At 38.1% G+C, this 16050-nt stretch overlaps 1 protein-coding gene across 2 annotated transcripts; it reads left to right on the top strand.

The window, feature by feature from the left end:
• The first annotated feature begins 1704 nt into the window (after nt 1–1704).
• Nucleotides 1705–7985, top strand: LOC104994383 (chromosome unknown open reading frame, human C3orf38). 2 transcript variants are annotated; one of them, XM_010847918.1, is made up of 3 exons: nt 1705–2234; nt 5211–5449; nt 7070–7985. In XM_010847918.1, the coding sequence occupies exons 1-3, from the start codon at nt 1874–1876 to the stop codon at nt 7643–7645; spliced, it is 1176 nt and encodes a 391-aa protein (XP_010846220.1). In that variant the 5' UTR covers nt 1705–1873; the 3' UTR covers nt 7646–7985. The 2 variants fall into 2 exon arrangements, with proteins under 2 accessions (XP_010846220.1, XP_010846221.1); XM_010847919.1 differs by having other exon boundaries at nt 7073–7982.
• The last annotated feature ends 8065 nt before the right edge of the window (nt 7986–16050 follow it).

Below are 16050 nucleotides of genomic sequence, written 5' to 3'. Positions count from 1 at the left end.
GTTTTGCTGTTTAACTATCTCAACCCAGTTCAGTTCAGTTCAGTTCAGTCACCCAGTCGTGTCAACATTCAGAAAACGAAGATCATGGCATCCGGTCCCATCACTTTATGGCAAATAGATGGGGAAACAGTGGCTGACTTTATTTTTGGGGCTCCAAAATCACTGCAGATGGTGATTGCAGCCATGAAATTAAAAGACGCTTACTCCTTGGAAGGAAAGTTATGACCAACCTAGACAGCATATTAAAAAGAGACATTACTTTGCCAACAAAGGTCCGTCTAGTCAAGGCTATGGTTTTTCCAGTAGTCATGTATGGGTGTGAGAGTTGGACTATCAAGAAAGCTGAGCGCCGAAGAATTGATGCTTTTGAACTGTGGTGTTGGAGAAGACTCTTGAGAGTCCCTTGGACTGCAAGGAGATCCAACCAGTCCATCCTAAAGGAGATCAGTCCTGGGTGTTCATTGGAAGGACTGATGTTGAGGCTCAAACTCCAATACTTTGGCCACCTCACATGAAGAGCTAACTCATTGGAAAAGACCCTGATGCTGGGAAAGATTGAGAGCAGGAGGAGAAGGGGACGACAGAGAATGAAATGGTTGGATGGCATCATTCACTCGATGGACATGGGTTTGGGTGGACTGTGGGAGTCAGTGATGGACAAGGAGGCCTGGCGTGCTGCGGTTCATGGGGTCACAAAGATTCAGACACGACTGAGCGACTGAACTGAACTGAAAAGACCTATAATTGTTCCCAGCATAAAGAACAGTGCCTGGCAAGTTAAAGTGAGCGAGTAATGCTCAGTAAATACGTTAAACACACACACACTTTGGGCATGTCTTTCATGTGGCTCCGCACCAGTATTATGAGCACTTATCTCTTTATTTGCAACACTCCCAAAGGCTTCTCGGAGAAGAGTATGTGTCATTTCTCATGGTAGGCGATCAACGCTTAATGAAAACCGAAGAATTGGTATCTGATAACTAAAATGTACCCTAAATGACATCCACTGGCAAGTCATCTGGATATGCAAGTGTGCACATTTTAGCTACTAACTGGCAATAATCTAATTAATGTTAATAAATCTAAACGGTGGCTAAAACAACGGAAGGAGACAGAAGCCAGTGACAGTGCATTTAAGCCTCTCGTAAATGTTGACACTAACATTTGTAAATTAGTAAATGATGAACTAATACATACTGGGCTCTTTCTAGGCGCTACGGTTCTTCACCCTCCTCCCCCGCTCCAACAACCCCATCAGGTAGGTATCTCTACTGTATCTATTTCGAGAAAGAAAACTGGGAGACCAAAGAGCTTGCTCAAGGTCACAGTTAATAAATGACGGAATAAAATTCTGGCAATCTGGTTTTCAGAGTCCCCAACATTAAACCATTCCCGATAATGCCTCGACTAAAGCCAAGCCGGCGAGAATCAGAAGAGAAGCAATAGCAGACCCCAGCTTGTTGGCGAGTGAAGCTGAAAGGCGGACAGGCGTGGCATAGGGTAGGTGATAGTCTTCCTAAACTTTTCCAAGTACAACGTTAAACAACGCCAGACTGTTTCAACACACAACTATGTAACTTAAGAATATAAAACTTCAGGTGTACCACCCAATTCTGAAGTAGCCACAGACAACTTTTGAGCGCTGCCGAGGGGCCGGCCCCGCGGGCGGGGAGGAGACGCCTCCATTGGTCGGCCCCGCTGCATCTCGGGAGCTCGCCTTGCGCGGGGGCCGACGCCAGCTTTCCACGCACCTGTACTACGCAGGCCTCCCAGGCGCTCTTTTGGAGGCGTGACTCCTGAGGAATTGAGGGTTTCGTTTTATCTTGTGGAAGGCCGGCGTTCCGGTGTAAACGCGGAGCTTCCCTAAAGTGAGATGCGAGATACTTCTCTCGGTTCCCAGCAGCCCGGAACCACCGATCGGGGCACCGAGTTTCCTGAGTGCCCTCATTTACTACGACTTCCGCCCACGGGTCTGGAATACCCGAGGCTCCTTAGCAGTGAACGGCCGGAAAGGCACTTCCGGTATCTGTTGCCAAGGCGCCGGCCCGCTGGGCCTAAGGAAGCGACATTGTTGGCGGCGTCCTCTCCCCCCATTCTGGGGGTCGAGATGACGGGGCTCAGCTACACGGAGATGGAGGGCTGTCGTAACCTGCTCAGCCTATTGGACAACGATGAGATCATGGCCCTCTGCGACACTATCACCAACCGTCTGGTGCAGCCTGAGGACCGCCAAGGTAAGGGTAGACCCCACCCCCCAACCCCCAAAGGGTGGCCATCTCTCCTCAGGCCTCGCTCGGCCCCCAGCTTGCCGGAGTGTGTGAGTGGAGGCCGTGGTAGGTCTCGCTCACGGCCGGTCCGCGACTGCACTTGGACGGAACCCCTGGGAATCGTGGCCAGTATAGCTGCTGTGTTGCCTCGTAGCCATCCATGGCTCATCCCCGCCTCGCCAAGCACTGGGGGAAATGGTGGGTTGAAAATGGCGCTGCTTTCCAGGTTTTAATCCTTTAAATGTTATGGGCAAATGCTGCTTGTTTCGTTTCGAAAATTCAAGGTACGTGAATAGTGATTTTTTAAAAGAAATTTCGGGAAGTCGGGTGTTCTCCTTTTTCAGTTTCGATCAGGGGAGGAGTATCAGCTGCTGCTTATTTTCTTGAGCTTGGGGAGGATATCAAAAACACTATCAGTCTCATGCTTTATGAGCTTAAAACAACTGCTGTGATAAAAGAGCAGTAGACGGTTTGAATCTAAGTCTCTTTTTGGATCCAAATTTTTTCAGAGATGATTCTGTGTACTAGGACTACATTCAGAACCAAATAAACATTTCGATAGAGTAGATTTCATGGATTACAAATATTGTTTGGTTGTAATGTAATGAGTAGCTTGAACGTTAAGCCTTTATCATTTTGTGTATTACCTGACCAGTTTTATTTTAAATTTGCTGAAATTTACTTTAAAATGGGAAAATTTCTGACTCCTATATTGTTTATGACTTAAGTATCAGAGTCTGCCTCTTAAAATTGCCTTTCTCTTTTAAGACCTTTTACGTTTTCTCCGTTTAAGATCATTCATTTGAAAGTGAACCATGAACACCAAATGAATTTCTAAGACGTTAGACTGAAAATAATTTTAGAATTAATGTAGTTCTTTGGCATTTATGTATTTTACATGGTAATCACCTTCTAACACTATTGATGAATAGATTAAAATATAATTGATGGTGGATCTAAAAGCAAACAAGAAATGAAACTACCTCATACAAAAATGTTAGGTTGATGTGAAGAATCATTTCTGGGGTGGTGGAAGGGGCGGGGAGAGCATAAGAAAAGATAGTCAACATCTTTAGAAAGCAATGAAATAAAATCCGAAAATATATGGTCTCTTTTATATGTACCAAATTTCCAAAAACTAAACATATAAACTTCAAGTATTGTTTATCTTGTGAAGTCTTTGACAACTACTGGGGAGTGTAAATTGGAACTACTACTTTGGAAAACAAGTTTGATATTATCTCCTAAAATGGAAGATTGCTTACTTAAATGTGCCCATGAATCTCTCAGGGATTTTGTTAAAATGCAGGTTCTGATTCAGTAGTTTTGGAGCAGGCCCAGAAATTCTACCTTTGTAACAGGTTCCGGGTGATGATCATTCTCCTTGCCCTTCTGGGCTGGGAGACATTAGTGTACTGGGTAGTTTCATTTCTTGTTTGCTTTTAGATCCACCGTCAATTATATTCAGCATTTTAATCTATTACAGTTCTAGTTAAATTCACCAATAGTGTGGGAATGTTCAAAGCAATAGTATTTGTATTTGGATACACATAATAAGTCTATAAAACAAAAGTAAATGCCTTGTGGCATAGTCTGTAATTACCTTGGGTAGAGTACTGGAAATCAGTTGACTACAGCTGTGTTTATCCACATAGCTTAATCTCAAAAACAATAAAATTAAAATTACAGTAATATAGTGATGGATTAGGTTTATAGACCATTCAAAGAAATACCAAACTATATTCTGTAGGGATACATGGTTGCGTTGTACTACTATAAAGAAAATTGAGGGAATTCCCTGGTGGTCCAGTGGTTAGGACTCTGTGCTTCCACAGCTGGAGGTCTGGATTCAATTCCTGGAATTCCTGGTCGAAGGACAAAGATCCCACAAGCCCCGAGGGGCAGCCAAAAAGAAGGAAAATCGAGGAAATGATAAATAGCAGTTAGGAGAGTATCTACATGTAAGGTAAAGAGAGAGAGGGAATAGCATTATGTAGGGAAAGGTAAAGTGAGGACCTCAAAGATACTAATTATTCCTATGTCTTAAGCTGTGTCGTGTGTATATAGGAGTTCATTTTATTGCCATTCTGTATACTTCATACGGGCTCCCCTGATAACTCAGTTGATAAAGAATCCACCTGCAGTGCAGGAGACCCGGTTCAGTTTCTGGGTTGGGAAGATCCCCTGGAGAAGGGATAAGCTACCCACTCCAGTATTCTTGGACTTCCCTTGTGGCTCAACTGGTAAAGAGTCCGCCTGCAATGCCGAGACCTGGGTTCCGTCCCTGGGTCAGGAAGATCCCATGGAGAAGGGAAGGGCTACCCACTCCAGTATTCTGACCTGGAGAATTTCATGGACTGTATAATCCAATGGGTCACGAAGAGTCGGACACGACTGAGTGACTTTCACTACTTTCATACCTCACACATATAAAAATAATGTTTAGTCTGTTTAACAGAAATTCTCTAAAAAAAAAGAGACGGTCTTGGCTCTGCCACTTCTTACAGGTATGATGATTGATGCCTTATGTATCCCTGACTTTCATTATTTGTAGAGTAAGGAGATTGAACTGAAAAGAATTGTAATTTTGTCTGTTTTTAGAGATTGTAAATGAATGTAGGTCTATTGACCTTATTAGAAAGAATTTTTTTTTCTCTTCAGTTTTTTTCTTAAAATACAACTATTCCTTAAAATGCTTAAATTCACAATATCTTACGAGAAGTAAAAGGAAGGAGGAATTTTAGGTAGGGAAATTTATAGAGAAATTTTTTTTAAAACCCAAAACCTGACAACCAGGTTTTTAAAAATGATAACCATCTCATACAAAAGCAATAATGCCATGAGAAGAGTTTATAAAATATCATTTGATAGTGTTTCTGCTAACCCTGGACAAATTTACAAGTGACTCATGATTTTCTGCTAATCTTTACAATTTTCTTTTAGATGCCATTCGTGCAATATTAGTCTACAGTCAAAGTGTAGAAGAACTTTTGAGGCGAAGAAAAGTCCACCGAGAAATCATATTTAAGTACTTGGCAACACAGGGTGTTATTATACCTCCAGCTACTGAAAAACACAATCTTATTCAGCATGCAAAGGATTACTGGAAAAAGCAGTTACAACCAAAATTGAAGGAAACACCAGAGCCAGTTAAGACAGAGGACATTAGACTCTCTGAACAGGTAAAACAGATTTCATAGTAATATCCTAAACCATAGTTTTGTGTAAGAATCTTTAGCTAATCATAGATCTGGGGTGACGTGGTTAATTAATGTTTAGTTTTTATAATTTTAGCTTTATGTCTTTTGCATCCTAAAGAAAGAGCAGTAAAGCACCAAAGACAAAGTATTTTAAAAAATTGTCTTTATTGAAGGATAATTGCTTTACAGAATTTTGTTGTTTTCTGTCAAACTTGAACATGAATCAGCCATAGATATACATATATCCCCTACCTTTTGAACCTTTTTTTTTTATATTTAGTAATGTATATGTGGTATTTTGTTGATTTGTGAGGGAAAAATGTTTTGCAGCCCTTTATCAAATGGAGACTTGATTTTTAAAGACAGTAGATAGACTGCATGCATGCATGCTAAGTCACTTCAGTCGTGATCCTATGACTAGCCCACCAGGCTCCTCTGTCCAAAGAATCCTCCAGACAAGAATACTGGAGTGGGTTGCCATGCCCCTTTCCAAGATAGACTGCAGGGTCAATTTAATTTTAATTTAGCCTCTGGTTCTCTAATTTTTTTTCTCCTTCTTTAAAAGAATGCTGTTGTAAGCCCTTTCTTATTTTGAAGACTTTCTTTGGCATTAAATTGCATAAATGAAAGAAATTTTTGTTATCTATAAAAAAAGTCCATTTTAGTAACTTCCTCCAACTGACATTGGCTGTTTGTATTTCTTTGTGTTTCTACTGTGCATTTTAAATACTGTGTGAATATTTAAATATCTATTGACCCTTTAGATAACTTGAAGTTTTTAAACTACACACTCACATTAAATTAAGTGAGAGATGTTTGCCTTCACAGTAGGAAAGGATCTTCTAGGGCTTCCTTAATGTACTGAAAAGAGTGTTAACTTTGAAATCATATAGATGTGACTTCAAATTAGGGGGCCTTGTTTTCTTTATAAAACAGGCATAACAATAAATCCGTGTCATAAGACTTGTGAAGATAGAAGGAAATAGCACTTAAGTGCCAAGCAGTGCCCAGTACATTTAGTAGTAGCATGTGCCCAGTAAATATAAGATCTTAAACATCTGGGTGAAGTACTCTGCTCTGGAATACATGGTGACTAGAATGGTAGTCTATCAGGTGTATTTTTACAGTATTTCCTTTGGAAAACATACTTCCTGTGTATGAAATTAATCCCAATCATAGAAAATAATGTATTTCAATCAAATTTAGAGGTGTCTTTTAAAGACTGGTTTTATTATAAACTTTGCTGCATATGAAATATACCACAGTAGGTGTATTCATTTAAAGCAGTTTGAAAGTTTTGACAGGTAACATACCTGTGATTCACTGCCACAATCAAGAGAAAATGCTTATGTAAATCATTATTATTGACTTAATTTATGCTGATATTTTAAGAGACTTGGTTGAATCTTAATTTCTTAGAAGTGTCAGAAGTTTAAACTGAGAGTTTCTTAAATGGCCTCCCTGTTTTGAGAAAGAATGTACTATCATTGAGTTCATAGGTGGTTCATTTCCTTTCTGCTACAACTAGTACATGAAAACTTGACTCTGAAATAGCCTAGATAGAAAATAAGTATGAGAATTAACTTTGGTTTTATTAATCAGCAGGAGAAAGAAGAAAAAAACGCCGAAAAGGTTGATTTTCGTCGATTAGGTGAAGAATTCTGTCAGTGGTTCTTTGAACTTCTGAATTCTCAGAATCCTCTTCTGGGACCACCTCAAGATGAATGGGGGCCACAGCACTTCTGGCACGATGTCAAGCTTAGGTTTTATTACAACACATCTGAACAAAATGTGATAGACTACCATGGAGCAGAAATTGTGAGCCTTCGTCTGCTGTCACTAGTGAAAGAGGAGTATCTTTTTCTCAGTCCCAACCTAGATTCCCATGGACTAAAATATGCTGCTTCTCCCCATGGTCTTGTTATGGTTGGAGTTGCTGGGACTGTCCACCGAGGAAACACTTGTTTGGGCATTTTTGAACAAATTTTTGGACTCATCCGCTGCCCTTTCGTGGAGAATACTTGGAAAATCAAATTTATCAACCTGAGAATTATAGGAGAGAGTTCCCTTGCTCCTGGAAGATTAATGAAACCGGCTATTACATTTGAACCAAGTGACCTAGAAGCCTTTTATAATGTAAACACTTTATGTGGTCCCGTGAAGTACAACTCCATGTAAGGCAGGCACTGGACAGTGGGATTGGAGACCAAGATTCATCTAGTGGAAGTTAGGCACTGTTGACCAAAAGAGAACTAATTTTACCTAGCCCTTGAAGCACTGAGTACACTGTCAGTCTGAAAAAATCTTCTATACAGAAATTCATCCAAATACTACATCAGCAATGTCTAAGTGATTTCATGTTGGGGGGTTGACAAATTTTAGTTGAAATGTCTTTCTTGACTACAAGCTAACATAGTATGTGAACACTTGCCTCTTTTCTACTTGAGTTGCAGCAAATATTCTGAAAATTTCACAGAATTCGTCAAATAAATCCCACTTCAGATGTTGTAACTAACAATGTGCCTTCGAAACCAGTTAATATTTTCACTTAGTGGGTATTCTGCTGCTATCTGTACTTTTCATGTGGGGAAAAAATTAATAGTGTTCAAGGCTTCCCCTTTAAGTTTTTCAGTTACTTTTGTCTAAATCTAAGTAATTTTACAAATGCATCTTATGACAGTATTGCTTTAAAAAGAAGTACATATATTAGAGATGTTTAAAGTCAGGGATTATTTTAGAAATTTGAATGACATTCTCATAGTAAAAGTACAGAAATTTAGCTGGTGGAGAAAAATTTAATTTGCTTTTTAAAATATTTAACGAACGTTTTTCAGAGTTATCTATTGTCCAAGCTAAATATCTTATAATATGCAACGTTTTGTGAAGTATTTTGGGTAATAAGTGCTGTTCTTAAAACAGAATTTTTTCTTTAAGCTTTCAGCTAACAGTTTTATAGAGCATTTATTATACTGTTGAAATTTTTTAAAAGGTATATCCAGTTTCTAATTTAAATGAATTTTTTTCTCTTGAATGATCTTAGGTGACCAATACCCCACATTAAACATATATTGAAATATATTCCCACATCATAAAATTATTAGGATTTTTTCACTTCTAATTTGTTTTACTGGATTTGAGTTACAAGATTAGATTGCCAGATTACACAGTTGCTTTCAAGTTAAAATTCCTTATCACCCAGCAGCTGCTTGCTGAATCTGAATTTATTTAATAATTTTAATTTGCAGAAATGTCATTTGGAAAAAAATTCAGCTGGGAAATGTTGTGATGAGGTACTTGTACATATTAATTTTTTAACTTTAACTCAGCTCATGATCATCTAGGGTGACTTACAAAATTTTGGAAACAGGAGGAAAAGAATGATCTTTGTAATTTTTTTTTAGCGCCATGCCTCTTAGGAAGAGTACAAATTCATACATCCCCAAATAAGAACTTAATAAAGGAGGGAAATCCCTTTAGTCTGCTGTAAGAATAGTGCTTTGTTTAGGTTTTTTTTTTTTGTACTTTAAGTTTGAAGTATCATTTTAACATGTAATTGATAGATATCCTTAGTAAAGGATAAAATTTAAAATTATTCACGTATTCTTTGTTCTATTGCTGTCAAATACTGTAGAAATAATACCAAAGGAAGATGCTCAGGATGGGCAGAAATTACCTGTAGGTATGTTCAGTATTGAATTTTTGAATGTGTAATGTTCAAGTTAGGCTGCAATCTGCATGTCCCTTCAGTCACCCTTTAAAAATGTGAAATCTTTCTGATACACTAAATGAGAATTCCCCTGGAGAAGGAAATGGTAACTCCAGTGTTCTTGCCTGGAACATCCCATGGACAAACAGGGCTACTGTTCATGGAGTCACACAGAATTGGACACAACTGAGTGACTAAGCATAATTAGAGCTATATTTTATTTCCTTTGAATCCCCACAGCTGGCTACACAGTGGGACCTAATGTCCAAGTGAATGGGTGAATGAATGAGTAAAAGACATTTAACCTACTGTATAAAAGACTTTTTTTGCATCTAGATTTTGTCTTTGGTTCTAGTCATTAGTGGTGGTCTTGGGGTTATATAATCTGTTGGAATTTAATATGTGGATGCACAAACTTTTAGGCCCCAAATTAGGATAAAATTTTAACTTCCCATTAAAATTTACTGACATAAAGGTCAGAGTAGGATATACTGGAGGGCCCTAAGATGGCTTGGAGAAGAAAATGGCAACCCACTCCAGTATTCTTGCCTGGAGAATTCCATGAGCAGAGGAGCCTGTCTAGCTACAGTCCATGGGGTCGCAAGAGTTGGACATGACTTAGTGACTAAACCACCACCACCAGCAAGATGCCTAGAAACAGTTTTGGGGAAGTGTGTATTTCTGTTCAGAGAAAGATCTAGAGGAATTGAAATTTGTTCATGACACTTAAAGCTTGGCCAGGCCTTTGAGAACATCTAAAAGTGCACTTAATTCATAGTCATTCAGTGGTCAAACCAGGGGATACCTGGTCTGTTTACTGGAGGCTGATTTGCTGTAGCTGACAGTGACACATCAATATCCTTTTTTGTTAAAATGAAAACGTATTTGTTGTATTTGGATGTTTTACTAGTATCTAAAATACCAAAAAACATATTTCATGTGTCTTACTAAAATATCAAGTAATAGACAAAACCCTCTCTAGTTTTATTAAATCAACTTGAAAATGGCAAACACAGGAAAACATTCTTGGGCTATCAGAAAGGCAACATTTTCATGCCAAAGGAAGACTAGTTAGTTAAGCCCAGTTAGTGTAGTAGCACTCCAGAAAAGGACTGAAAGAATAATGGTATAACTAAATAAAAAAGATAATCAGAAACATTGGATTTTAGCAAAAAGCTCTTATGGCTTAAAAAGTCATAAAAATGAGTGAAAACCATTTCTCAGCATCTATTTTACATGCCCCCCCCCTTTTAATTTTATTTTATTTTTAAACTTTACGTAATTGTATTAGTTTTGCCAAATATCAAAATGAATCCGCCACAGGTATACATGTGTTCCCCATCCCGAACCCTCCTCCCTCCTCCCTCCCCATACCATCCCTCTGGGCCGTCCCAGTGCACCAGCCCCAAGCATCCAGCATTGTGCATCGAACCTGGACTGGCAACTCGTTTCCTACATGATATTTTACATGTTTCATTGCCATTCTCCCAAATCTTCCCACCCTCTCCCTCTCCCACAGAGCCCATAAGACTGTTCTATACATCAGTGTCTCTTTTGCTGTCTCGTACACCGGGTTATTGTTACCATCTTTCTAAATACCATATATATGCGTTAGTATACTGTATTTATGTTTTTCCTTCTGGCTTACTTCACTCTGTATAATAGGCTCCAGTTTCATCCACCTCATGTGGTACATATACCCAATGGAGTATTACTCAGCCATTAAAAAGAATAGATGCCCCTTTTTAAATTTGGGTTGTGGGGGACCTTTTAAAAAAAGGGAGCTATATTCTGTATAAAAAATATGTTTGCATATGTTGGTGTTCAGTCACTAATTCGTGTCCAACTCTTTGCAATCCCATGGACTGTTACAGGTTCCTCTGTCCTCCGCTATTTCCTGGAGTTTGTTCAAATTCACGTTCATGGAATAGGTGATAACTATCTCATCCTCTGCAAATATTATTATAATTTTTGCATAATTCAGGGAATTCTTGGACTTGCCTAAAGCACATCTGTTAGTCCTGTAGGGATCCTTGTACTTGATATCCAAATCCTGCCATAATAATTTATTTCCTGCAGACTTAAATTATTTTTAGAAGATTTTGTGCTCTTACCAAAGTCCTTAAGCTAAAAGGCTAAATCTTACTAAGAATAATCTCTAGAAAGTCTGTTGTTTATGATAGTTAACTTGTGAGTTTTTCTTTTTCAGTAGGTGTTAGATGTTATGACAAAACCTACTAAAATAGTATCAAGTGAAACAAAAATATTAATGCAGGATTCATTTTATTTTGACAAGATAAGTTTAATGGCCATGCTTTGGAGAAAGTGATGAAATGTGTATCTAGCCAGTTTGAATGCACGTAGCACAGCTGTGGTGCTGGAAAATGAGACTTTCTACATCTGGGTTTATATGCATGTATTTATTGAACATCTGCAATCTGTAAGTCAGTGAATCAAGCATACGAGAAAACAATACATCAATAGATTGATGTACCTAAACTTATTTTGAATTCACCTCTCTGGTTTTAGATGTCTTAAGGTGAGAACTGCATTAGGCCCTTTGCTAGAGTTGGAAGGAAAATATTTGTGCGTTGTCGAAAAGTGCACTAAATCCTTTCAACTTTATTTTTCCTAGTTTGAACCTTTCCTATAGTCTTTCAGTAAAGTGTTGAGTGATATTTACTGTGAATTATAATGTGCCCCACATTATTAAACCAGAAACTCCAGAGTTCCTTGTGTATAGTCATGAATTGTTACTGGAATCCCTGGCCTAATCTCATTTACTTTTTCAGTGAGTCACTTAGTGAGGGTTCTTTGGTTGGCAGACGTCATCTTAAGTTTTAAAACAACTTAAATCTCAAGTATGAAATTAGTAATATTTGAGTTAATGAGTTTAAGCATTGAAGGAATCTCTTGCTGTTCACTGCCAGCTGTGTTACTTATCTGATGGGATGTTTTCTGAACAAAGCATCATAACTACTTACAGCCTTTTTGCTTGAAGCATTTCATAAACTTGAATTAATCTTTTCTATTTCTGATCTTGTACTAATTGTTCTCAAGTTGTTAAAGGTACTTTTGTCTCCCTAAATAGTTCCTGGAATTGATGATTCTTTCTTATTTCACAATCATTCCCACCTGTGCCTTGCACAATATAAATAATAGCTAAATTGGGGTATTTATTATATTGCAGTTACTTTTCTGTGCATATTGTATGTTTTAATTCATTTAATCCTGTGGACAGCTATCACTTATTGGAAAATAGGGTTGAGTAATTTCCCGAGCTTTCAGAGCTGATGGTAGAGCCTAGGGTTAAACCCAAATTTTAGAGTTTGAGAGCCAGTGTGTGGTAACTACTATACATAGTGCCTTGTATCTACAGTAGGTTGTGGGTTTTGTGTTTTTGGCTGCATTGAGAAGCATGTGGGATCTTATTAATAGTTCCCGACCAGGGATCGAACCTCTGCTCATTGCAGTGGTAGCATGGGGTCTTAACCACTAGACCACCAGCTAAGTCCCTAAAGTAGTTTTTGGTGAATCTTTTTTGACTAACTGTCATTTGCTGTCACATTTCCAAAGCAAACATGCCTTTGAATTGTTCACCTGGATTAGGCGGGAGTGTCAACACATACTGTTTCCTCTTGTAATTATATTATACCTCTTGAGTTGCTTGTTTAGTTGTATAAAACCACTTGGAAGAAAGATAAAAGAATCTTAATGTATGCCAGTGTTACTTATGAAGAAGAATAAATTGGATAATTGAGAAATTAAAATAAAATTTTAAAAATGTAAGAATTCATATCAGATTTCTTGAACTCCCTGTGTCACAAGCTCTGGTTCTCTTTCCTTCCTGTTTGTGACACCCTTGTGTTTTTGGCCTTAGAGATAGTCTTTGTTTCATACGTGCAGTTTCTTGCCGTGTCTGGATGTAGCATATCTATAGTACTGTTTTCTGTTTTAGCTGCTGAAATTAGACCCTCTTTACCTAACCCTTGTTATGTAATAATTTATTTCTTTGCTTTAATCTTTCTTGCATATTTGTGACATTAAAATTTCCTTAAAGTACTACATCTTTCATCATATTTTCCACATTCAGATATTTCACTGGTGTTACATTGCCTACAAAATAAAATCCGGATACCACAGTCTTCTTTTTATCACTGTCTAGCTTTGATTCCATTCATTTGGACACACTGTTTGGTCCAGCAGACATCTATAGCTATGTAGTCTTTGTATTCATCCTGTGCTTATTTAGCTCTTTGCTTTTACTGGCAAGTATCCAAAGTTGTAGAATTTAATTTTTTTGTTGCTTCAGACAGCCTTATTGTAGAAAGAAAAGGACTCCAATAGAAATGGAGTTTAAAAACTGAAAATTTCTCCGTAAGTCAAACTTTATTTTCTCTTGAGTTTTGTGTACCTTGACTTATCACGAATAATCTTTCCCCAGCTTTATGTATGGCTGCTTTTTCATCTTTGAGGATTTGGCTTAAATATTTTCTCAAAAGTGGACCCTCTTTATCATATTGGTGTTTATCAGAGCACTTGGTTTCAGTTTTAGCACTTTAGATATTGTTGTTGGTTGAATTTCCCGTACTAAGATTTTAAGCTGAAAGCAGGGATTGTTTTACTTTTCCATTGTATTTCCATTGCTTGCACACACGGTATTCAATAATGTTTATTAAAGATATAAGTAAGGGAACAAATGCTAGTTTTTATTCAGAGCTTTATAGGTTCCTAGTCCTTTGTGTGTCTGCTAAAGACATTGCCTAGCACATAGATACTCAGTAAAGTTCTAATGAATAAAGCCAAAGTTATTTTCCTGAATATGAATTCAAATTAACAACACTTTGGTCGACAGAATTATTAAAGTCTATGCTTTTGTAAAGATGAAGAAACAGGCCCCAAAAGTTAAGTAACGTGCCAAAGTTCACATAGTTTTGTTGTAGAGACTTTTTTTCACTCTGGCTTTTTATTTTTTTGCTTTATTTTCTTTTTAAATTACAAAGCCTATTTTTTTCTTGCACTTGAAGTCCAGTCTAACTACTGCTACTTCCTTATTTTGAAGGAATTTCAACTCAATTGCTTCACATGTAGAAGTGAACCAGATGATTTCTAAGGTCTGCTACAATTTTTTTTAAAGTTACACATGATTTTGTGATTGTATACCTTCTCAGCAACTTACAAATATTTTAACTGAATTTGCAGTTCATTGTTAAGGAAATTATTATTTTGCTTCTTCATAAATCATGCTCATTGAAAAACACTTTGCATTGTTTTTTCCAAACATTTTTAAGGATGTCTGTGCAGTATGTACTTCTGTTTACAGAGGAAATATACATAAAAACATTACAGATCATATCTAGAATAGAAAAGGGAAAAAGTATGAAGCCTTTAAAATACTGTCTTACTTTCTAATCACTATAAATGCTTAAATGTGAAAAAGTGTTCTGTACAACCTTTTGCTTTGTTGCATATGCTTAAAATATAAGTCCATGTCTTAGTCAAGAAAAGTGTAAAGTGGTTGACAGAAGGGCAAATTATAGACTGCCAGTTCAATTCAGTTCAGTCTCTCAGTCGTGTCCGACTCTTTGCGACCCCATGAATCGCAGCACGCCAGGCCTCCCTGTCCATCACCAACTCCTGGAATTCACCCAAACTCAAGTCCATCGAGTCAGTGATGCCATCCAGCCATCTCATCCTCTGTTGTCCCCTTCTCCTCCTGCCCCCAATCCCTCCCAGCATCAGGGTCTTTTTAAATGAGTAAACTCTGCATAAGGTGGCCAAAGTACTGGAGTTTCAGCTTCAGCACATGAAATGTTCCCTTGGTATCTCTAATTTTCTTGAAGAGATCTCTAGTCTTTCCCATTGTATTGTTTTCCTCTATTTCTTTGCATTGATCACTGAGGAAAGCTTTCCTATCTCTCCTTGCTATTTGGAACTCTGCATTCAGATGCTTATCTTTCCATTTCTCCTTTACTTTTCACTTTTCTTTTCACAGCTATCTGTAAGGCCTCCTCAGACAGCCATTTTGCTTTTTTGCATTTCTTTTCCATGGGGATCGTCTTGATCCCTGTCTCCTGTACAATGTCACAAACCTCCGTCCATAGTTCATCAGGCACTGCTGTCTATCAGATCTAGTCCCTTAAATCTATTTCTCACTTCCATTGTATAATCATAAGGGATTTGATTTAGGTCATACCTGAATGGTCTAGTGGTTTTCCCACTTCCTTCAATTTAAGTCTGAATTTGGCAATAAGGAGTTCATGATCTGAGCCACAGTCAGCTCCTGGTCTTGTTTTTGCTGGCTATATAGAGCTGCTCCATCTTTGGCTGCAAAGAATATAATCAGTCTGATTTCAGTGTTGACCATCTGGTGATGTCCATGTGTAGAGTCCTCTTGTGTTGTTGGAAGAGGGTTTTTGCTATGACCAGTGCGTTCTCTTGGCAAAACTCTATTAGCCTTTGTCCTGCTTCATTATGTACTCCAAGGCCAATTTTGCCTGTTACTCCAGGTGTTTCTTGACTTCCTACTTTTGCATTCCAGTCCCCTACAATGAAAAGGACAACTTTTTTGGATGTTAGTTCTAAAAGGTCTTGTAGGTCTTTATGGAACGGTTCAACTTCAGCTTCTTCAGTGTTACTGGTTGGGGCATAGGCTTGGATTACCGTGATACATGGTTTGCCTTGGAAACGAACAGAGATCATTCTATCATTTTTGAGATTGCATCCAAGTACTGCATGTCGGACTCTTGTTGACCATGGTGGCTACTCCATTTCTTCTGAGGGATTCCTGCCCACAGTAATAGATATAACGGTCATCTGAGTTAAATTCACCCATTCCAGTCCATTTTAGTTCTCTGATTCCTAGAATGTTGACATT

Source organism: Bison bison, unplaced genomic scaffold (genome assembly GCF_000754665.1).
Source record: "Bison bison bison isolate TAMUID 2011002044 unplaced genomic scaffold, Bison_UMD1.0 scf7180017864258, whole genome shotgun sequence".
Taxonomy (NCBI): Eukaryota; Metazoa; Chordata; class Mammalia; order Artiodactyla; family Bovidae; genus Bison; species Bison bison.
The sequence above is the reverse complement of the archived record's forward strand: the minus strand, read 5'-3'. Positions and strand labels throughout refer to the sequence as shown.

Coding starts and splice junctions, on each gene's coding strand:
- LOC104994383 (XM_010847918.1), top strand. CDS start 1,874: ATGCGAGATACTTCTCTCGGTTCCCAGCAGCCCGGAACCACCGATCGG. Junction 2,235..5,210: donor GCAGCCTGAGGACCGCCAAG/GTAAGGGTAGAC, acceptor ATTTTCTTTTAG/ATGCCATTCGTGCAATATTA. Junction 5,450..7,069: donor ACATTAGACTCTCTGAACAG/GTAAAACAGATT, acceptor TTTATTAATCAG/CAGGAGAAAGAAGAAAAAAA.